Below are 25,233 nucleotides of genomic sequence, written 5' to 3'. Positions count from 1 at the left end.
TATATATAAAACGTAATCTTAATTCTCTTTTCATTCCAAAATAATCCCGAGAAATGGCATGGAATTAAACACATCTCTCGCGTTATCGATTTATCTAATACAATATTCAGATCGCGATTTTTTTTTTTTTTTTAAATATCAAAAATATTCTCGAGATACGTGTCAAATAATACTTGCCAAATACCTTCGAAAAACGGTATCAGACGATTTTTTGATGATATACATTTTGATTGCATCAATCGTAACATACATCGAGCACGGAATAAGGCAAAGACGGTCATCGACGAGCAAGAGCTCGGACCTCTGAAAGAACCTCGTTAAACGTCGTCTGCCGCGATCAGAAGCGTGGACCTTTTTTACGCGCCTCGTAAAACTCGGAGACGCGTAGTCGTCAGCGCGGCTGGCTTCTCATCGCGCTTCCGTCATGATACGACGGAGAAAGATACCGAGATAGAAAGAGTGAGAGAGAGAGAGAGAGAGAGAGAGAGAGAGAGAGAGAGAGAGAGAGAGGAGAGAGAAAACCACACGCGGGAGGCGACGTGTTATCGGCCTCTCGGCAAGATAACCGCAAACGATTTCCCCGTAGCGATCGGTGTCTATCGTCTCCCCGGCGATGTTCCCCGTGCCCCGCGTCTCGGCCGCGCGACGTATTTCTACCGGCGGCGTAAATCGCGCGGTTCCCGCGGCCTCCTTTAATCACCTCGCTCGTCTTTTCTCGCGGTAAAAGTCACCAGATGCTCGAACGTTATCTCGCACACCGCGCGTCCAAAGAGCTTACCGCCATGATGACGTGTCGCCTTCGCTGAAGAAATACATATAATGTCTATCATATAATGGGACATACTCTGTACATTTAATCATCTTTATATAATACGAGTATCGCGAAAAAACAAAGCGAAAAAATCTCGAGTAAGAGCGATATATCGTGAAGGCGATACATCATCGTCGTGATAAAGGTAGGATGATACATATGTAGATTGAGAAAAATATTTCACAATTTATATTTAGAGATTCTTTTCTTTATTTGTTCGTAACGACTTTCATAAATATGATTAAACGTATCGAAGTTTCAAAGATATGTGTATTTTTTCAGCTTTATGAATTTATAAATTTATTTTCATTAATACGAGCTCTCGCGAAACTTGGGTAAGAAAATTTGACGCGAGATCCTGATATCGTAATTTAAATAATTTCTACAAATTAATAAAGGTGTAGACGCATTTTATTTATCGGTCAATTCGAAGTTGATTTACAATTAAGATTCTCGATTATCAAGATCATCGTATCAAAAGTCATTAAAAATCGATGAACGATGAAATTAATCGTATTGATCGCGAGATTATCTCGATTATCACGATTTATTTTAATATTCATTAGTTTAGAGGGGAGCGGAGAGAGAATAAACTATTTGTTATATTTCATCGATATTGGGTGGAATAAATCAAGAAGCGCGGATCTTTCTCAAACGATGACGGTCAACATAGTCTGAATTCCGTGATCATCTATCGATCGGGCATCGGATAATCTTCGGGAAGAATATTTTAATAGAAAGGTTCCCACACACGTACATATATAAAAGAGATCCCGCTGGTATTTAGGATGGCACAAAGAAAAGGAAACGTTCGAAAATCTGACGCTCGTCTTTCATCGCGTGACATCATGCGTATCTACCAGGCAATGTCAAATGTTCAAATCTACGTCATTTTCATACGTTGAAACCAGAAATTCACGAAATTTAAAGATATCGAATGGAGATGCAAGTGTAATATCGTGAATTTTTTGTCCCTTCGGCGCGTTGTACGCCCGCGGCATTTTATTCGATTTCAATATTTCTTTTTTTTGGCTGGGGTGGGGGGGGGGGAGGGCAGATCTCTCTTTTATTTACGTGAGATTCTCGGTGCATGGATTCCAAACGAATGATTCAATGTCCGTGCCGGAAATACATCTGATGCGCACCGTGGCGTGATTAATTCGACGAAAAGGCGAGCCAAACCAGCTTTGATAATCTGACGTAAGCGAGTGACAATTCTTCTCTCACGCGATAAAATTAAAAATGGAACAATATTATGACAAAGAAAGAAACGCGCGTGTCACGTTACATAATATTAGGATTATTCATTGAAATGTCACGCGCGTGTCGACAAGAATTTTACACATGAGCTGTTAATTATTGAGACGCTTCATTATGCAAACTAATGTTTGCAATTTATGGGCAATTTAAATGTGAGTGCGGTAACTTAAAAAGATTATCTCTTCGGAAGAATACACGTGCAACAGATAGATTTACGTCTGTCGAAGTTGACGGATAATTCGCTAAAGGCATAAATTCACGCCGTTGAGTAAAGTCTGCGGAGTAAAAAGAAAACGAGTCGTAGAATAATTATTAAAAATCTTAGAAAAACTCTTAGATCGCATATGTATCCTGCGTGCGCGCATCTTGACGTACGAAGAGATTACAAAATCGCACAAAATATCTGTGTCATATCTATTTGATACTAACGATAAACGTAAAGAAAATTCAGATTGTCAGATCGTTGCGATCGATTCTAGAGATTATTTGACGCGGAATAGACGTTCGTTGGAAAAAAGATCGAGCGTCCTCTCGACGTTCTCACGATCGCGTTACGTACCGCGTGTCGGGACGAACGATTTATGTCGGTTTCGCGAAGGAGCAAGCTTTCGCTTCTCTCGCGCGGGAGCGGAGCGAGAAGCGTCGCATCGAGGCTGTACGAGAGATACTCGGGCCGCTTGCACCCGGCGGCGATTCGTGTTTATCACACTCACCTTGACTCCGAGGACGGTGTGGATGGCCTCTTCGACGCGCGCAAAATTCCCCTTGCCGAGGGGTCCCAGCATCTGATACTTTCCGACGCGGACCAAGGACTTGTTCGCGGGTGCGACGACGACGACGTTGCCGCCGCCATCGCCGCCGGTCGCATTCGTACGCGTCATGTCACACGCGCGTACAGATAGCGTAGTAAAAACCGATTCGAAAGTTTTGCCACCTCGTTAGACGTAAGGTCGGATCACTCGGGTTAGGTAGCGGGGTGACGCCTTACGATTTCGCGTGCACGATACGCCACGCGCGCTTTATTACCGCTAGAATCAGACCCTCGCGACGCGATACGAGACCATACGGACGATACGCGGCTCGCGTGACTCGGACATTTTCATCACGGCTCTACACAATTGCGAGATCTCGACGCGCAAAACTGTCCCTTCTTTCTCTCCTCTTGTTTATCAATCATCGCCGACTCGTCCAACACTCGAATGCGCGTTCCTAGCATATTGATTGGTTCCCGTGTGATTGCTCTTTTTTTTTTTTTTTTTTTTTTTCCAATTCATGCGAATAAGAAATACTTAAGAGACAGGGCCGATTTAAAAGACCGCAGAATTTTGTCTTCTATTAAAAATACAGTTGTAATAAAAAAAAAATTTATATAATTATTCATGCTTTTTTTAATAAAACAATAAACTTATGTTATATAAAAAATATAACTTGCTTTTATTATAACAGTTTGGCTGTCTATTTTCGAATTGTTTAAATAAAACGAAATGTCTACTTTGCGCTATATATACAGCTTTTGCGATCACGAAATATGTAATGATGTACAACGAGGTTAATCATGCGCTTTTCATGTTAACGCGCAATTTAAATTCTGTCTTCATTAACAAACGAATCGGCAGGAACTTTGCATTTACATGCGCCATAATATATTCGAATGTCGTGCGGAAGCGGCGCTGTCCCACTAATATTTGTACTTTCATTGGTTACAATTGCACAGGGCAATTAATACGTACATTTAAATGCGATAATATTCCCACGTAGCAATGACCAGCAACAATTTGATTTTGTGTAACCCTGGAATAATTATATAGGATTGGTATAACGTGTTAGTTTTTATCAGGCTATTTTGCCGCTGTTTTCCCACAGCTAACACATATACTACTCACTAATAGGATCAAATTTAAACAACTGTAGCTAAAGAGAAAGTTGCTATAAATTTTCCCCGCTTCATATTAGCTGACTCTTTTTCGTTTTAAAATAATTTCAATAACGTGCAGCTCGCGTATTTTATTCCATTGCCGAGTATATTACGCATACATAAGATTTGGCATTCGTGTAGCGAAGATATGATAATTACGCAAAATCGAAAACCGCGTCATAGTCGCCTATCACCGAGAGCAGCTAATTGCACATGTTAGTGCAGCGAGGTCAGCAGGAAGTCGCTATCTAAGGCAGGACTCGGATATCTTTCGCGCACTTTATGACAAACAGCTGTTCTGGCTGAGTCAGAGTCCGCGCGGCCTTGTGTAGCGAAACCGTACCAAAAGATTAGTCGTAAATTCTGCCATTAGCGCGCAAAATTTTGCGTAGCTTCTCGATTCTTCGGACCATTATTGGATATTTTGTTAATCGTGGCTGTATTAATGTGACTATATTTAATCACTTTGATCTCTATCAGAGACCGAAAAAGGAGAGAAACTCCTTCTGTTGCCAATTAAATATCATTGTTGACAGATGCGTAACCAGAAATATTTTACGCTTTTTTTACGATCTTACAATCGTTCGTTGAATATTTATTTTAATATATATAACTTTGCTTTAATTAGATAAAATATAGAGCCAAGTTATTAATCGAAATTAATTTATTAAATTTTTTTATAGTAATATATATATATACCTATATAACCGCTGGCTCCGATGTCTTTTAGGCTTCCTCCTCCTCTCATTTTCAGGAGTTGGATTCAACAACACTTTCGATTGTCACGATTCATTGTACTTATATACTTACTCGTAAAAATATGGTTTATTACCATTCAGTATTGTTCATTGTGCGGCATTATAAAATAAAATCAGATATGCGACACTTTGCACGATACTGCCGAATTCAGACGCACGATATTTTGTACAGGCTTATCAAACAGTTAAGATGTGACACTTTATATAATAATCTGTAATTAAGACACAACAAATCGCGATTAAATATTTCATTTTGCCTCTTAAAAATGTACTTGGAGTCAACGAATCGGGATACTACCAACTTTGAGCAAGATAAAGCCTTGATATTTGTCACTCGCGAATATGCGATTAATTATAATCGTTTCGATACGCTTATGAGTCGCTAATTATAATAAATATAGGAATAATCAGATTTTTCAAAGAATAATCCGACGATATGCGGAGCAACAATCTTTTCCGTTCGACGCTTGCCGTACGAATGACAACAGATTGAGCGAGTATGTCAACAATAATACGCTATACGCCGTGAATGGCAAATACCTTCGTATGGCAACTAATTTGTTGTCATATTGAAATATTTAACATTTTTTAATATAAATCGACGTCCTGAATATTTTCCATTTTTTCGTATTTCAAATTAAATTCGATATACGAGATATCGACGCTACCACGTTGTTTGATTTCAAGCCGCATGTTAGAAAATAAATTAAATCTGTAGCTGCTGTATAAATTATGGAATTTTGAAAGAGGAGGAAAAAAGACAACCGAAAGGCAGCCTTCTACGAAATAATCTCGATCGTCACTCGATCGACTTTTATACGATGCTGCAACACGATCCGAGTCCGGCCCGCCCGCATATTCGCTGTGTCACACGATCACAGGCTGACCCACTCACTCGTCTTGAAAAGAGATCGATAATGCACGAACCGAGATATGTTTTGACAGGTCGCGATAATTTTCTACGCTGACCAGACAATGCTAGGTTTGTATTCTCGATAATGTGCAAACGGTATCGCAGATATGAAACTGTAATTAAAAGTGCGGCGTCTTATCGACTTAAAAATAAATTCTTTTCTCGATTCGCTAACTTTTCTTAAAGTATCAATTATAAAATACATGGCATAGCCAATAGCGAGCTGTAATGGAGTCCTTTCTTTGCCGATTCATTTTCCGCTGATTCTTTGACGTATGAACACGATCCTGTGTATATCAAAAAATCAATAAAAAATTTTGACAGTGAACAAATTGATAAATACAAATTGATAATTTGCATCTCCGTAAATCTGTGAAATTTCAAAAAATACATTTACTAAATAACACGGAATATACTTACGATAATAATTATGAAATACTCAGTGTAATTACTAGAGTGACTATTGCATTTTCTTTCATTCATACAGATAGTGCATAATTGAAATTAAGAATACTGCAAATAAAATATGACATTTTTAATAAACATTATTTGATGCCAAGATAATATCGATATTAGATTAATTCTGCACGACTAGACACTGATCCCATTCCTCTTTCCTTTGCTACTTTCTCGTTGCATCTGTAAACGCAATGTCCAAGTATAAGTGCAGCTATTAGAGAGCCTAGATAATGAATGTGTGCGATGTTGGAAAACGATATAACGATCGAGATGATTCACGAGACGTGATAAAGATAGCGTGCATACCGTAATTGCGTCTTGCACTTTGGCCCTGTTCGCTACTCGACACGTGGATGTCACGCAGTACTTTTCTTCGTTCTCGTTAGTAGGATGTCAATATTGAATTATGCACTTCTCGTCTAAAAAGAAGCACATGAAATATAGAAAAATTTAATACTTGTATAAAAATGTCTCTATAAAAAACAGATATTACAAATAAAAAAATGAAAAGTTTAAGAGATTAGAAAATATATTATTATATAATACTAAAATAATTATAAAAAAAAAAAAATATATATATATATATATAAAATAATAATTATATATAAAAATAATAAAAATAATTATAATAACAAATATAAATTATATAACAATATAAATCTTTCATAATATAAAACAAATAACCGTAAAGAGTTTCAAATAAAGATATAGATACGAGAGAAGAGTTATAAAGAGAATTGTGTATAAAATTACATGTATAAAAGGTATATGCGATTAATATATCTAAACGCTCTTTCTCTCGACCGAATCATCTATATTCTTTTTTATAATAATCAACTATAAAAAAGCCGCCTATGAAAAAGAGATTCGCTGCTGATAGGATTACGACGAGGCAGCCAGCGAGCCGGCGGAGACGCGAAAAAAATGTGTGCACCATTGGATAGATTTCTCAGCGGTCTTATACTAATGCATCTTATTGCGTAACGACAAACGGCGATCGATAAGTGGCGATTTATTAGCCGCGAAACGTGTCCGACGACACGCAGATGTTCACCACGCTGATTCCACCACGCTCTATCTTGTTTTCCGTTCATCTCATCTCTTTCTCTCTCTCTCTCTCTCTCTCTCTCTCTCTCTCTCTCTCTTTCTCTTTTAGCGCATCCCTGCGGTCTCTACGCGAAAGATTAGGCGTAGTGCGTGCCACTTGCGCACGCATCTTGAGACGCACATGTGCATCGCGCAACACTATCGCGGCACGTGCTCGCGCGATTATCTATTATCAACAATAAGATTTCCGATAGGCTGGCTGAATTTTCGCTGAGAAATCGTCGTCGGGTTCGTGGAAACGTTTCACCTTGGTAGCCGCAGCGGCAGACGTGACTCACCTGCGCGATAATGTTTGGAATAGTCGAATAAGCGTCATCGGATACGGTATTTGATATAGCGATGATTCCTCTAGAATCAAAATCTTTCTAAGAGGCAGGCGAAGTGATGCGAGAGCAACGAGAATATATTGTATTTTTACGCAAAGCTTTCTGATTATGTAAAAGTGAAAGGGGATCAATCATCCATTCGTTGATTTTATTAATCGAAAACTACATGTGTGATACTTATATTAGTCGTATTATTATTATTAATTATTATTAATTTTGCAATCTATCAATCACGATGCAAAGTTTTTTTCCAATTGTCAAATAAGATTATATATGATATCGCATTAATTATTTTTACAACGCATATAAAATATTATTGCATTACTCTTCTCGGTGAGAATTTTGAGAATATATTTTTTGGGAGCTTTTTCTCGATACACACACATATATCATATGTGGAAAAAATATTTGTTTACTTTTATATCAAAATCATATAAGGCATGCGTTAATATTCATATCGAATCATGCGCGGCCAGCGACAGAGGAGGAGGGAATTAATACGTCAGTGGCGAGTTGAGTTGAGAGAGAAATTGATGCCGGACCGTTCTCCGTATTGTAAGCGGTGGATAAGGCGGTCGCGCGATTAGATTGCATCGCATATACACTATACGCTAAGAAGCCACGTGAAAAAGATAAAGCGTGCATTTTGAAGCGTAACGGGCGCGCGCGATAGTGCGTTAAAAAAAGAAATAAAGAAGGAAAGCGATCGTTGTCGCGAAGCGCGTTTAATTTATCTCGGCGGCCGCGATCCTACCGCATCGCATTATTAGACGGCCAGTCGCGCAATCGATGAAAACAGTTTTTAATTGACTCCCTATTTCCCCTCTTGCTTCCCCTACCGCTGCCGCGAGCTCTGGCAAAATGCAGAACGATCGTCCAACGACACGGAGAGCGCGTAATATCGATTCATTCGCATCGCCGTCATTAACTCCGTTCTGTTTCCATCAGGGGTCTCTATAGCTACGCCGATCCTACGTATCAATAATAGCGAAAGTACCCTCTCGTCCGCGATGACGTCTAATATGTCCATTTCAATCATAGGAATGCAAAGGGAAAAAAGAAACATCGATCTGTCAAGGAGCGGCTTGAACTCGATATCTTCTCGCTGATTAATTAATTACCGTGCAAATAATATAGATATTTCTTTATAAAGATATCGCTCGATATCGCCCAAAATTTATTAAATTGCGAGAGGTAATGCAACGCACGCGACGCCTTGCACATTATCCGCGCTTTTAATTATTATCGGGGAGCGCGCGCGCACGTCTGCGCCGCATTATATTTATTCGCGCGTGCAACGTCCACTTAAATGCTGATTAACTAATTTCGCGACGTTGCGCGAACAGGACGTGCGAACGTTAAAAGGTAAACGAACGACACCGGCGGTGTCGCTTAGTTCCGTTTTTGCGCCCGTTCACTCGCTCGTTTCGCGATTTGCCAATCGCGCGCGACGACGGCGAAATTATATCAGCCGGTTGCCCCCGGTATTAATTGAACCGAGTCCGAGTATTATCATAGTCCTCCTCTCGGTGCTCTCGGTAATTGCTTCATTCCCTATCCAAGTTTCAACAGTCGTGCACTTAACCCACTCGCGATGCCATTAGTCTATCAATTACTTGAGGAGGGGGTGGGGGGGAGGAGGGGGGATATGTTGGGCAACTATCTGCCGCCTGCTCTCCGATCTATCGAGAGTTTTACGAGAGGACGTAACGAGATGTCTTTTCTCGCGCGAGAGCTCTTTCCACTGCATTACTTTCGTTGTCATCTGCAGTCGCTTCCTATGACGTTCTCTCGGCTAGTTTCATCGTCGATATGCCTACAATTGAGCGAATCGACGATGTGGCGCTATTTTGTATTTATGCAGAATATTTTATGTACGAAAGAAAGAGAGAGAAGGTAAGAACTGATTTTCAATCGTACTAATATATTTCTCTAACACAAAATTTTACTCTTTTTTTTCACAATCTTATTTTATAAGTTTTATCTTATCTCTCGCGCGCGCGTTAATCCTTATCCGAGCGATACTTAATAAACGATCGACCGCGATGCATTCGCATAGCTGACGAATAGATCAGGCTTATCGTCCTATAAAAAATACTCTTACATTGATATTCCTTTATCCGTAAATCGGGTTATGACGATTATAAACTGGTATAAAGTCTTAAGACTAACAACATGGCAAGAGAATCGTGATTCACTACTGACTCATTGTGATACACGCGAGCCGGTGCAAAGTGCCAAGTGTACTTTGTCAAGTGCTAAAATTGACAACGCTGCGCGTGCATTCGGTTGCACGTGGCAATGTTAATGAATTAAATCGTTCGGATCATTAATTTGCACACTGACTGTTTGAAAAAGAGTGTTTGTATTTTTGTCGGATTGCGCATTGCCAATGATTAATTTGAATTAGCATGCTACTTGATATCTACCGAATCTGAAAATATCGTGTTAGATTTTCTACAAAAAAAAAAATCATCTTAATTTTAATTTCAAATATGAATCTTGATCACGCCAAGACCCTTTTATAATCGTATCATCCGGAATTGATCTCGATAAACGCGCGAATAATATTTTTTATTACATATATATTAATTATCTCTTATCGCATCAACCTAAAAATTCAATTTTTAACAAAGTGATAATTTTGCAATGAAAAAAGAAAAATATAATCAACGATAAACTAAAATAATCATAAATTTGTGTGTTGTTAGTTTATTGTAATTGTTCGACTATCGAAGCATGTACTCGCTTTCTTCAGGCCAAAGTAATTCGCGATATTTTTACAGGGATATCGTATTTTCGAATGCGACAGCCGGTCGCACGTCGTTTCACCGGAAAACGACGACAACGCGCGTAATTTGAGAGCCACGCGAACGACTGCACGAGAGCTACCTTCCCCGGGCAACTAATGTGCGCGCGCGCGGTCGATGATGTACTCGACAATCATAATTTACTGTACGGCCCGCAGCATGGATAATGGGTAACATACGTCCGTTTCTTGCGGCTCTAACAAAACGAAGGACGTCGCTTCCGTTCTTCGCCGGCGTGCCGGTTCGCGAGCTGCGGGTCCGCCGCTCTTCGACATCTCCTCTTCGTGCACCTGAGCCTCTACGAAACGAGCAGCAGTACATTTCACCGCGCAGTATACATATATTCTCCCTGTAAAATTACCGATACACGGAACAGGCGACGGTGATGAGGACGAGAGTAAGAAAGGAGGATCGGAGCGACGATCGGAGCGGAAATAACGATCGCCGAATCTCCGCCTCTTGGTCGATTAAGACTCCTCCGATCTCCGCCTGTCGTCTATTCAACTTTTAACGGTAAAGCTTTTTTCGCGTCCTATTTTCCTTTTTTCATTTTCCGCAATTGAATTACGTCGACTCGCGCAACACGTTGTCATGTAGCTTTAATACCTTGTAAGCGAAAAAAATCACAATTGTAATTGTTCTATAATAAACGTCCTTGCCACCTTATCTCTTTCGATATGTTTATGACTAATACTGATAATTTCTTTTTAATTCTCGTAAAGAAGCAAACAGTGTATATCTCGAACGTGTGTTACATCTTGAATTTGTAGCGATAAGAAAATATCGAGTCAATATTGAAATCACTGTATTTACTCTTCAAATCTTTCAAAACGATACCAATAGCACGGCTACTACGCGTCACTTACGCGCGACGTTCGGATTCTCGCGAGGGTTCGCGTGGCATACGCGTGGCAGCGTATAATCTTTTATAAATAATTTTCCTGTACGTAGTTAAAGACATTGTAACACCAACTGTTTAAAATGTATCATGATTTACGCGACGGAGGATTTTTACAAGATGCGATCACGCGCCCGTGGTGTTGCACAAAAATAACGAGAATTCTGCCGGCCGAGATCGAATATAATATTCATCGTTTATATTATTCCTAGATATATATAGGCGCGTCGAAAGAAGAGCTCGATCGAAAATTACAAATGTCGCGTCGCCGTCTACGGGGAAGTAGAGTCGAGGCTAAAGTTATATAGAACATCAATCACGGCGAATAATAACCGCCTTCTCGGGAACCGTCGGTGCAATTTGAATTAAACATCGCAAATGCGACAAATAAGTGTGTCGTAGTTTCGCCGAGTTATATCGTGTCCACATTGTCGCGATGGATGCGCTATACCTGGGCATGAATCTTTTAAAAGATGCATCAGCCGTCGTGAAACTCGCGCGATTACGCCACGTGGTTGTATCACGTGGCTCTTTGGCCAAACGTCCGAAAACATGGAAGATAACGACAACATCATCGTCGATTTGCAACGAGCGAGATGAGATACGTCAACGTATCGCATCATCAAACTGCGATAGCAACTCGTGGTTATTCTCTCTTTTTTTTTCCCTCGCAATACATTTATATTAATTCGCTAGAGTACAAATTTCTTTAATCTTTCAAATGAAAGTTGTCAACTTTTTTTTTTTTCAACGGAATAAAAATCTCATTGCAATTACTAAAATTAATTAAATATTAATCACATTAATATAATTTGACAGTCTATATATTTATTTATTTCTATGATATATTTATATCATGTATGTATATAAATATATGTTATGCATATACGTATATGTATAACATATATGTATATTTATTTGTATAACGATAAACATTATATACAAAATATTATATCTATTAATATTTTCAAAACCTAACGATTATATTAAAATTGTAAATCATCAAACGTGTCATTTTTATGTTTAATTAGATAATTTTTAACTGACGGAATGGAAATTGTTATTTTTATTATATAGTTCTTATATTTCCCCTTACTCCCATAACCATTGCGCGTTTGTCCGTTATCTCTCTTATCCTCCCGAACGTTCCCTCGGGAAAAATCTATGGGAAGCTTCGGTGCGTTCGGTATGTACTGCAAAAATCCGCGCAGCTTCCTCAAGGAGCAATGCAGTTCGTTTCACTCGATTTAACCCGCTCTCATTCATATTTCCTTCCGCGTCACAGAGTGCTTCGATTCCTTATATCGTAATCTATATTTATATAGATTTCTACGCAGCAAGTGCCATGTGCGCTAAACAATATTTTCTTTTCTTTGTAAATATCTTAGCGAAAATTAAAAGAATGTTTATAATCGAATCAGAGGGCTATCAAAAATGAATGTTTTAATCTCTCAAATCACTTTTACACAATTCAAAATTTATTGGCGTTACAAGCGCGAATGCGAGGCTTATCGCTAAACAAACAGAGTTCTGAAGATCAGTGTCAGAAGCGGAACGTTGTTGTCTTATCGCGAAAAAAATGAAACGTATGACTTCCCTATTTACAATATATCCCGATAGCACTGATCGATAAGCCGGTATCATGATATTGGCAACAAATTACCGAGATATCTTTAAAGTGTCAAGCGAAAGGAGTATCGGAGCTACCTGTGCCGGCGTATCGATACTTCGATAGCATCATAATATCGTCAGCGTCCGGGGTACGGAAGATTGAAAGCGGTTCGCACTGTTCAATGAGCGCGCGTTCATGGGAAAGCGGGAAGAGGGGGGGGGGGAGCTTCTTCGGCAGATACAGCTCGCAGAACACGGCCGAGTGGAGTAGCCCGTACTCCGGGTGGAAGCGGGGAGCGAGATGGAGATGGATGGACGAGAGAGGAAACCGTGAGAGAAGCGAGTAGAATCGTAAGCGAGAGAGAAATAGAATGGGATAGAGGAGAACGAAGAAGAGAGAAAAAGAGAGAAGGAGAGAGGAGCGAGCGCTTCGTGAGACGAAAAGAGAGAGAGAGAGAGAGAGGCTGGGGGTAGGGAAGGGGGAGAGAGGGTGGGAGGGAGAGAGGTAATTACTCTGGCGACATTGACCCGGCGGCGACCCGACAGAGCCGCTCTCGCTCGACTCGCTTCGGCTCGAGACTCCAACTCACCTACCTACACGCCTACACTCGGTTTACCTCTTCACCTCCTCTCCCTCTTTATCCCCCTCGTCCCTCTTCGTCACTCCGATCATCTCCTCTTTCGACCTCCTACCTTTCTTTTCTTCGTCTTCCTTTCCTCTCCTCTTGATTCTCCCATATCCTCGTCTTTCTCATCGTGCCGCGCGCGGCGCGGTTCATCCGAGTTCACTTCTCGATCGCCGAACCCGAGAGCATCAACACAAGAGAGAGAGAGAGAGAGAGAGAGAGAGAGAGAGAGAGAAGGAACGAGAGAGATTGAACGTTATATCCTCCGCGAGGGTCTTCTCCACGGAGGAGGCTCTGCGATGATAGTGTACGTGGTCTCAATGAAACCTCTCCCCCCGGTGATTGTCTATGCGCTCGTTGTTGCCGGAATTGAGCTTCCAACGCGTATAACATGTTTACCCCCGAAGCTAAATAATTTTTCGAAACTCTAAATAGATACTAAATCATTAAATAAGTCAATCTGACAGAATAATTCGGAACGTGCATAATTTTGAAAGATTATATCTTTCTTATTACGATTTATATCTATCTTTTGACAGATTAATACTCGAGTTTCAAATCTTTCGGTTTATAAGAATAAGATATTTCCAAAATAGCGAATTTTAATACAATTTTAATATTCGTAACGTGAAATAGCTTATGGAGCTTGAAATTGCTTCACATTGCAAAAGAGACGCGTCTAAATTTTTTTTTTCGTTACACATATATAATGTAACGCGTTAAACAGGAGCAAAACGCGAACGATTTCAAATCGAACGACTATAGGGACTATTTTATTTTCAGCCACTCAACAATCCGCCGCGCGACGCGACCAACCGGAGGGATCTCGTTTGCGAGGTCAATCGGTGCGTGGCCGTCGTTGTAGCCGTCGGGACAGTTGAAGCGTACAGGAAAATATAATTGACTCTCCGGTAGCGACATTTATTTTGCATAGCTGTGCTTTCGTTCGCGCCGAGATCCGTGAAGACCGCTGTCCAGAGACGATCCCGATGAGTCCCGAACATTCGGCCGAGACGAATGTGGGCGTGCGAAGCTAATCCGACCCTCGAGGCTTTCCGCGCAGTTTTTTTTTCTTCCCCTCGAACAAAAGTACCGGACGATTCACAAGTGTGCGAGGGATAACAAAGCGCGCACGATCCGGGATTGCGAAAAATCCACCCCTGCGGAGAACCCTCCATTTTTCAGGAACACCGTGCGAAAACGGTGAGCGAGATTCGAGAGCGAGAGGAGATTAGAGGGTTCGCTGCGAGAGGCTGGACCTGGGTTAACGGAGCAGGTATACGCCAATACAGTATTAAACGACCAACACGAGAGCCAAGACGGCGGACTGCGGCGCAGCATCCGAGTTCGTGTCCGGCACACACTCGAATTATTGTAGGATAGACACGGATAGACACACATATGTGCATTATCCTGCATCCTTATACCGGGATGTATCCGGTGCGCCTGTATGCGTTCGTGTTCGAGGTGGACGGGACATGCGCACGCGGCTACGAAGGAACTTGAGCGCAGGCCGAGCGAGCGGGATCGCCTCCCGCGGCGCTGGCAACCTGTTTTCTCTCTCCCAGCCAAGTTTATTTTGATTTATTGTGTCGCCGCTAAAGAGATGTATTGTTGTGACGTACCCCGCGAATCCTCCGCGCACGTACGTCTCCGTAAGAGGGAAGGAGAAGAGCGAGACGATCGCTCTCATAGGAAAGAGAAAGAAATTCTAAAATTGATAATATTTTTTAGACGATTCTGTGATAAAATATGGATAATATCGAAAATCCCGGTTGGCGTATTGAATAAATTTCAATATACAGGGTGTCCCCAATTTAAATGGCAAAACTTCAAAAGCGTGTAGGGAACCGAAAAACTAAGATAAGAAGTCCTTTAGAGATTTGCGCGTTTTTGCTCCATTTTAGAGAAAATCGCAAAAATTCAATCTCTCATTGTTAGTTACTCTCTTGAGTCGATTGGCACCGAATAAACTTTCTGCTTCAAGGTTCCTTACATGTGTAAACACTCGATGTTATCCTTTACGGTGCCAATCGAATCAAGAGAGCAATCGAGAGACCGAATCATAGATGCGGTGCACCAAGTATCGCTAGAACAATGTCTAAGCTGCGATTAATGAGGTCAGTGCTACTCTAAAGGACTTTCTGTCTTAGTTTCTCGGTCTCCTACACGCTCCTAAAGTTTTGCCATTTAAAGTGGGGACATCCTGTATATCCATCACACACACACACACAATAATTATTTTACTTTACTAAAGAGAGAAGGAAATATATCTTGTATAAAAAAATCTTCAAATAAAGATTGATTCATATCATACGACAACGTGACACGAGATGACAAAATATTCTTCCATAAATATTATTTATCTTTGCTTATATCTCATTTAATGTGAACAAATATCTTGTATATAATAAAAAGATATTTTCTATCATTTGCGTCATGTTATATAATATATGTATACGAATAAATTTTAACGATGATTATTATTTACATTTACATATCTAGCGATCTTATATTTTTTGAATGGTCCTAAATGAATTTTTGTACAAAAGCGTCTTATAAAGCCAGCGACGCGATCCCGTTCGTCTCTACCAATGATTTCGTATTCGGTTGCGTTTTCTTCCGGAGAAACCGAGGCATCGTATTCCATTAAGTATAACTGCCGTATTAATTATACTCTTTCCCCACGATCCGGAGGCAAAACGCGCGCGAATCGATACGGCCGACTACTCTACGCACCGCAATTCTCGTGGAGTCGTCGGTACACAACGCGGAGGATCTTAAAATAGGCGATTTCTATGCGAAGAGCGAGGTAAGTACGTAAGCAGGTAGTCGAAGGTAACGCGATAACATTCGAGATCAGTTAACCCTGAAGATGCATGGTCCCGCCAGGCGAGAAACCGTTTTCTCTCGAGAGAGGGTCTTAAGCATCTCTCTCTCCTTTTATCTCTCTTCCTCTCTCTCTCTCTCTCTCTTTCTCTCTTGCTCTCTCCTCATACCATTCGTCGAATACGGAAGAATAACATTTTACTGGTTGTCAGCCCGACCTGAAGGGACGACAGCTTTATCGCGGTAGCGAAGAAGCAATACTTTAGGTAAATGAAAAGAATCCATTTTCTTTACACGCTAAATATACGTTATTCTCGTCTGAGAATAGATATTACAAAAAAATATTCGAGTATATAGAGATTGACGTGAAAAGGCGTACAATGACACTGACTTAACAATCAATGCCATATGTAATTGGCAAACTGATTCATGAATGTACGTTTTCTTAATAGCTGCGAACGCGTTTAGTAAAAATAATGTACGATTTGTTTACACAAGTATAACGATTATTGAATAATAAATGTAAGACGAAATTTTTTTTAAATTTTATCGATGGATTTTCTCATTATACATAGCTCTCTCTTTTTACGAGAAGATATATAATTTGTCGAGGAAATTTCTTCACTCCTGCAAGACATTAAAATACAATATAAATGCACAACTTTTATACCGATCGCGTTATCGCGCTGGTTTTAATGGTAGATTTTTCTCACGCTTCGACGGAATTTTGGTTCGATATCGCGCAAATCTGGACTATAATTTGAAGAGCGTCCCGGCGATGCGTGTATTATGCAAAACGTCTCGAGGGAGACGAAGCGAGGGCCTGTGCGCCTGCCCACCCTTGTCACGTATCGGCCATTACCGGGCGCGGGGGATCCTACGCGGGTGAATCGCGGTCGGTCGCATCCCGGATGATGCCGGGACCGTTTGGATATTGACTTTCCCCGATGCGTCACGGATGACAAAAGAGATCCGGTGGGTCTATATTCGTTTACGACACTGGCAGATGCCGATAGGAACCGGAGCCAGACGAATCGGCTCGTTTACGCGGTAGTGCCGATCCCGGGAAGGCGCGACGGAGATTGAATGTTTAGCGCCACGGCTTACACGGTGAAGCGTCCTCGTTAGAGGCGACGCGATTCAACTTCAATTTCCTCTCTAACGCTCTTCAAATTTCGATGATATATATATATATACGAGGGCAGGTCAATGTGTAAAAGAAGGGACCAAACTTATCGGGACGATGACGGATATCGCGCGTCTAACTATATATATGAAACATGCTCTAAAAACATATTGTGCTAAAATTAAAAAAAACACACACACTCTCTCTCTCTGAATGACAGGATATAAAAGAAGGTTGTCTATCTCAACGAGAGGATACGAGACAAGAAAGTGCGATATATTGAATTTAATGATCGGTATATACATACAATATGAAGCAAGTGGAATGTCTTAATAAGCGAATCTACGCTCTAATTAAAAAAAAAAAAAAAAAAAAAAAAAAAAAAAAAAAAAAAAAAGCCTGCCCATATATAATTGCATCAGAAATTTATAAAAAATTATGTTACTCATCGCGCACAAATTCGAGTCAAACGGCATGCCGTATCTTTCATTAGCAGAATTTTATAGAAGCTTGCGATAACTGATGCGATCGATCGATATTCCCCTTTCTGTTATAATTTCACGCAAGATAACAGAGATGCGATGTTATAACGTATGATCGAATCGAAAAAAAAAAGCTGTCAAGACCGTGCGTCTTCGCGTACGATTAATTGTTGTATCTTTCTTATCAGCGGAATTTTAGGCGCAAGAGTGCTTGCGACAGTCGATGCCAATGGTGTTATTCCCTTTCGGCATTATCTCACGAGATAGCAAAGGTGTGCGGTGTTCTTCGTTAATGATGACGTTAACTGTTTCCAGGGACGCGTTATCACGCATACTCTATCCGCACTGGCACCTTCCACCCGTGACAATCGACGAGGACACACCGGTTGCGACGCGCATCCGCCTCTTGGTCTCGGTTCCTTCGAAACGCAGCCGACACGAAGCCGTGCGAGCAGCGACGCGAAAGCGATATCATGGCGATAAAACCTCGCGCGAGTATAGCATTGATATACCACGCGGATCAAAATAACGTATTTTTTTCCTGGCACGATGCGGCCAATGAGAAATGTGAAGCGAACGCTCGCGAGCGATGTTACTCGAGCCCCCACGACCGTGGAATATTCTCTTAATTTATTCTTAGTATCTTAGAATATGAAAATCCAAGGGAAAAAATTCCTACGAATAAATATTCTCGAATTTGGAATATTAGAGCTTATATTTTCCGCAGAATAATAATATCACGAACTAGTAATATTGTCCAATCCCTAACGTTACATATTTCGTTCTTTTTTTCTTATATCAAAAATTAAGAAAAAATTATTTATCTAATTAAAATTAATTATTTTTAAATTATCTAAAATTAAAAAAAGAAAAAAACGATTTCCCACGTGAGAGGAGCAAACATTGATGGAAAATTAAGCAATCTAATCAAAAATTAATTTAGCAAAATAAATGCGCTAAGAGGAGGTAGGCAAAAAATCGTTCTTACATCAAATACATTCTTTCATTCACCTACGTCGTAGTCGCATATCTACCTCGATATAGAACGCTAAGTCTAAGAAGAAGATTTTGAATAAGATCTCCGCTTTTGCACCCTAGTCTAACTAGTCTCCTGAAAAATTGCCTAACGCGTCATGCGGAGAGACGAGAAACGCGGGATGACATCTTTAAGATTCCCTCTTCTTAGCCCTCCGCCTTCTCTCCTTCTGGACCGGATAACCCTCTCCGTCTCGCCTCGGCCGAATACTTTTCGGTTAGGAAGCGCTTTTCGTCGCGGCTTCGAGGCGAACGTGACCCGAGTAAGAACCCGCGAGATAAGCCGAGCGAATAATGGCTTTCAGTCGTGACACTCGCACCATGTTCGGAGGGTCCTGGACGAGATCCCGGAAGCTGGACCAATCGGCGTTACCTCTCGTGATGCCGGCTAGTACGACACGATGTCTCATCTCTGGTACTTTCCCGTTTGTACACTTTCCTGGCGAGAAAAGTCGCTGGGCTGATGTTTGCTCGCGGTAGATAACGTCCGTCATACGAATGTTGGAATATTACGTAATCCTAATCATCGTAATCTCTAACTTATACGAAAAAAAACTTTGGTCATTTCTTTATATATTTTATATTTAACAGCTAAATATATTGAATTATATTGTCTTTAATTATAACGCAGATTTTTTTTTTTTTTTTTTAGTTAACTAATAATCTTCGTATGATGTATTCTTTTTGATCAAGTTTGATTAACTTTATAATTTTAGCTTTATAATTGATTTTTTTGTATACCTATGTATATCTAGACACTATTTAGATTTGTGAGAATCGATTTATGTGTGCGTTACTCAAACTAAGATTAAAATCCAGACATTAAAATCTTGTAATGTCTCGTAATATGAAATACACAATCGATCATTAAGATATACATCGATTTCTGTTTTCTTTTTTAAATGGTAATTAGCGTCATTATCTGACATAATTTCTGATACAGTTGCATTAATGATCGCCCAATGGCTCACGAATAGCTTCATCGATCGCGTCTAAACGCCCACGCATTAATTCCAAACCGAGATTATCCGTTAGGAAAACTCGCGGAGATTGGATGTCAGCTGGTGCTCTCCGAAGTGTCGCACTCGCTCTTCACAGGCGAACGATCTTACGAGCTGACGGCTAATGCGACCGTATCATGCGTATGCAATGAAACCATTAGGAGGCTTACGTCAGCCCACGTGTTCCTTTTCGTTGAATTAGAAATTCCCGCTTCTTGCATGTTACGTTGCAACACGCCTACTTGGGCATCGTCCCTCGGGGCTGTAAGAGGTAAGGGCAAGGGGGAAACACTACGTCGATAATGTACTTATAAGCGCTGGCCTTCCCGGTAATCTTTCCCACATGAGCTCATTACACTCGGACTTTGCGTTTTTTAACCTCACCTATCTCAGATATCCTCAGAATTCTAACAAATGTTATTGCATTATCGTGTACGAGAGGGATAATAATTCCCCCATAATCACATAGTCATAGCTTACGTAAAGTAGCGTAAACACGTATTAGGAACTCTCTACGTGTAAACGATTCTCTTAAAAATTGATTAAAAATTGATATAAAAATATTACATTATAAAGAAATAAACCGATTGTAGCGAACTCGAAAGTCTCCGATATAGGGAGATTATACACTCTCAGAAAGGATTTCTGATAACGAGAGAAAAAATATTCTTGACACATTTAATCGTATACCGCAACCTTATGCGGTATAAAAATAAAACAATTTTAAAATTAAATCAATAATTCCTTCTCTTCTCTCTCGAATTAAATAAGATTGTCTTACTATCTTGAGACAAGAGTAACATATACAAATCTAAGCTTATATATTCTTGCATTTACAATAACTTGATGTTAGATCGCTACAAATTTTCATCTTCATCTTTGTGAGAAAATTAACGGGATAGCGCCAAGAGCATTTTATTCTAGATTTAAGAATTTTCCATTTAAGATTAAAATATTCCTTTTTCAACGATAAATATGATTGTCGCTATATCGATCCTATTTCGTGATAGATCGAAGAGTAATAGCATTAGATCCGGAAATCTTTTCTATGGGTGTACACGCGGATAAGGAGAACGAATCTCGAAAAAGTTCACGTATCCGACGATTAATTCGTCGCGATGACGCGCGCGTTAATCGATCGTCGATCGATCGCGCATGCCGCGCACGATCGATTAACGCGCGCGATCCGCTTAGAATCGGCGACGCGGCCCATATCGGCGCGCGATTACAGCCGGTTTTCGCCGGGATCGTGTCGCAAAAACTCGTTGATCGGAATCTCGGTGGACGACGACGAACGTCTCATGACGCAGGCCGATGAGACGATTACCTGGAATTCGTCGTGTGTATGCGGGAAGCGGTCTTCTTTGTGGTTTCCTGCGCGCCGTCCCGCGCTTCGCGACACCCGAAACGCTTTGATTCTGGCCGAACGAATGAACGGCGCCGCGGCCTTGCCAATAAATTATGGAATATTTATTAGCCTACGATTCCCCTTATGATGCCGGGATCGCCGATCAGGAGCGCGGCATCTCGACGGAACCACCGGCCGCGATTCCCGATCGCTGCGTATTTTCAAATCTGATAATTCTAATAAAAAGCTTGGGAATTCTCTTTGAGAAAGATGCGTAAATATAAAAATTCAACTGGATGAAATACCCCGCGAATCTATTATTATCACGTAAAGATAATTTCTTTAAAAATTTGTCCTCTCCGAGAGATATATATAACTCGATATCCGAAAATAAGCAGGCTACTTTTTATGTATTCTACGATATATCCGGTTTCTTCGATTATAATAATTATAGATGAAACGTTAATGAGACAAAATAATCCTTGGTAATTAAAATTTAACGCGATTTCCCTTATCCATTAATTCTTCACGCTTGAGGGCCCGCGTGTATCAAATCCATCGCAGCTCTCCGCTTTCTTTCGACTCTGGGAAAAGGAGGAAATGAAGTTGCGCGTGGGGGAAGCCTCTCCTTACGCTTCCCATAATCCTGCTATATAATAACTACGCCCATGACATAAATGCAGCAGCACGGTTAAAGCATACAACTGACACGTTTCGCACTTTATACTCCATCTCTTCCATATCATTTAAGAATCTACGCTGGCGGCGCATAAAATTACGAGCGCGGGGGTACGCTTATATTCGTAGCACGACCGCGTGAGATAGAAAATGAGAGAAAAAGAGGAAGAGAGAGAGGGAAATCGCGTTGAATCGAAGAAGAGAAGGGGGGCGACAAACACGGAGGGCGGAAGCGATGGTACTTGGAACGAAGCGGAATGAAAGCCTGTAATAGGGGGAGGAAAGAAGGAGAAGAAAAAATGTGATTTAAAATAATTATAAACGCATTACTCGGCCGGTCGGTCTGCCGAACGCGGCCGGGCAGACGAGATGGTAATCTCCATGATTTGTTATGCCATTGTTGACGCCTAATGAGGCAGGTAGGGTGCGTATATATATATATATATATATGTATGTATCCGCGGACATCTCCCATTGCTCGAAGTCGGCTGTATGCTTTAGAGCCGAGGTTTATCGGGCCGTTCATTCCAGCGGTGGATTTACAGTCGCGGGATCCCAAATCGAAAGAATATTTAATAGCCTTATAATATGAAACGTATAATAATTTTTCAGCTTTGAGTTTACTTTTCAATCGATCTACGATTCGCGATAAAAAAGATCGAGACAAAAATCTATTTATTATTTTATGTGTTAATAGATGCACATATCCTGATATTTTATATATCATGTGTATTTTATCTCTTCTAATGTTCTTTATATCACATGACACGTAAAATTATGAACAATATGTCAATTTGAAGCGGGCTCTAATAAAATTATTACCGCGCCTAATAAAATAGCAATATTTTTTATCTCGATACAGTCATTATTAATTACGGACAAGTTGCACATTATGCGGGCATTGTGAAGCGTACGGCCGTACTTTGAAACGCGTCTTGGAGTTTTATTTCCTCTTTTATTCTCTTGTTATAATTGTCTTATAAACATAAAAAAAAAATAAAAATAAGAAATATAAAACATTAGGAGAATTTTCTTTTCCCGTAGAAATCTATTTATATATAACTTTGAGGATCGGGGTACACTCTTTGAATGAGAGAGAGGCTGCAAGTACCGGTGCATTAGAACTCGAGTGTCTCGCGAACAGCGGCGCGGTTATCGAAAAAGCGACGCTTGCTCTTGGACTAAATACGTCCGCGCAAAACGAGATATTCGATTTTCCGCGCGAAAGAGCGTTCGCGCAGGCAGATGCGAGCGAGTCGCGTGCCAAAAATGTGCCACCGCGCCCGAGAGATGCGTAAGTACCGTTTTAAACTCGCCCTCCTGGAAGCGCTAGCTTTCCCCGGTTAATTCGTTGCATGTAAAACGCGCATCGGATATCCGTCGTCGAGCCGGCAAACGGCACGAAATCCGTCAAGAATAACGACTCGCGTATACTTGCTACGTATCGGAAAATCTTGCCAATAATCTCGAAGATGAAGATCTTCGATGAATTCTAAACGATATTTATTAACAGTTTTCGAAATATCAATTAATCGTTATAACAAAAGGCACAATAAAAGCTTTATCTTTAGATTATTTCTTTCCGATTGAAAGATCGATTTATCGCAGACGCTGTTAAATAACCCGTAGCTGCGAGATAACGACATTTTTCCGTCGTAGGCGCGATATGGTCACCCGTAAGTAGTACGTCGTCTCGTTTCCACGTTCTCGATATAACGACGCGTGTATATGCCCGCAACGCTCACTGACCCAATGCAATCTTACAAACGATCGTAATTATCAACCGTGTTCCGAAGTGTGGGATACCTTCCGAGAAATATTACAAGTATTACTCCCCGGTCTCGCGAGAGAGGTTTTCGTAATAGCACTCGCAACCAATGCGTGCAACCGATCGATTTGCCACTGATACAGAATTAATATCCGCGGCGACGTTTGTCAATCTTGCTTCGACTTGAATGAAATTTCTTGCAATTTCCTCGCAATTCGTTAAAATATCTACAAAAATAATCAATTCGAGATTATCTCTATAAAGGTAAAAGAATGGATCGGAAAGACGAGAGAAAGTAAATAAAAGACGAATAAAATGAAGAAATATGAAATTCGCAAATTTGAAAATAAATCATCCCTAAAATTATAGAATTAATATTTCGCTATTTTTAATTGTCATCATCGCTTGCGAATACAAGTCAGGTTTTGCGCGCGCCTGGAGAATGATGATTTCACGATTTAATTAATCTAAGCTACATACCCTGACGCAATCGGCGCTTATTGCCCGCGAATTCGAAAAAAGAAAATCTAGACACGCAGAGATGGCGAAGTTGAGAGAAAAAATGGGATCCTGTTCGGTACGAATGAAACGGACAAAATCTCCGGGGAGATTTATGCGCCCCCCTTCCCCCCCCCCCTCCCCCCGCCCGATAAGATTCAAGCGCGCGGGCAAAGAGTTTTGGCGCAGCCACGTTTACGAGCACCGAAACCAGTTCTCGAGGAGGCAGGTCAGGCAGGCTGGCCGGACGTCGTCGCGTATAGGATACCTACAGTTCTGGTCCAGGGCGAGCGGGACAAGGGCTCGTGGATCTAAGAAAAGTAATCTCGCCGCGGGCATGTAAAAAGAGAGAGAGAGAGAAAGAGAATCTCGTCGACGATCCGAAGAAATGATAAGCTGCTACGCGCGCATGTCGTAAAACTATCGATGCGCCGTTTTCCCTCCACGCATTTCTCGTATATCGCCATCTTAACTCTAAATTGCGCCTCCGCGTTATCCCGAGACTCGTTAATTGCTGATAGTTTGTAGATTAAGTGATTTAAACGTTCCAGAGAGACCATCTAAATTCCCGAGACTCTCTCGTCTCTCTTGTATTTTCGTTAATAATTCCTCAATGTTAATGAATTATTATAGCTAACTCACTCTTTCTTTCTCTCTCTTTCTCTCTCTCTATTAGATTACGCACGTAATATAATTTGAAAATTAGGCAATATAAAACCATTGACATTAATCGTCGCGTATTAATCTAACTTTTCTCTCGTACGACGGTCAACTCAATTAATATAAATCGTAAATTCGATGCATTTATAGGCAATATAGTTTTATTAAATCGTATAATTTCAGTTAGAATGTTGTTTTTTTAGAAATATGTATACACAGCGAGATAACGTATTTCAGAGGCGTCATAAATCACATAAGAAACTATTCGAAAGAGACTTGTATTATAAACCATTGGAAAGATTCAATTTTCCATA

At 40.6% G+C, this 25,233-nt stretch overlaps 2 protein-coding genes and 1 long non-coding RNA gene across 4 annotated transcripts in view; 1 reads left to right on the top strand and 2 right to left on the bottom strand.

The window, feature by feature from the left end:
* The window catches only part of LOC138940682 (MAP/microtubule affinity-regulating kinase 3-like), a 197,253-nt gene extending 193,940 nt beyond the window's left edge, over positions 1 to 3,313 (bottom strand). Inside the window, exon 1 of the mRNA XM_070309795.1 lies at positions 2,785 to 3,313. Coding sequence (XP_070165896.1) covers positions 2,785 to 2,952 — 168 coding nt within the window. The 5' untranslated portion in view covers positions 2,953 to 3,313. The remainder of the gene's footprint in view (positions 1 to 2,784) is intronic.
* Positions 1 to 25,233, top strand: part of Dh31 (diuretic hormone class 2) — a 275,640-nt gene that overhangs the window by 153,190 nt on the left and 97,217 nt on the right. The window lies entirely within an intron of this gene.
* LOC138940688 (uncharacterized) overlaps positions 6,192 to 25,233 on the bottom strand; it is a 125,109-nt gene continuing 106,067 nt past the window's right edge. For both annotated transcript variants that reach the window (XR_011448031.1, XR_011448030.1), the window contains exons 3-4: positions 6,423 to 6,535; positions 6,192 to 6,296 (exon numbers count right to left, since the gene is read on the bottom strand). This is a non-coding gene — a long non-coding RNA (uncharacterized lncRNA). The remainder of the gene's footprint in view (positions 6,297 to 6,422; positions 6,536 to 25,233) is intronic.

Source organism: Polyergus mexicanus, unplaced genomic scaffold (genome assembly GCF_030449975.1).
Source record: "Polyergus mexicanus isolate NDT 795.1 unplaced genomic scaffold, iyPolMexi1.0 SCAF_17, whole genome shotgun sequence".
In the NCBI taxonomy this organism is placed as follows: Eukaryota; Metazoa; Arthropoda; class Insecta; order Hymenoptera; family Formicidae; genus Polyergus; species Polyergus mexicanus.
This window is presented reverse-complemented; position numbering and strand designations above follow the sequence as displayed.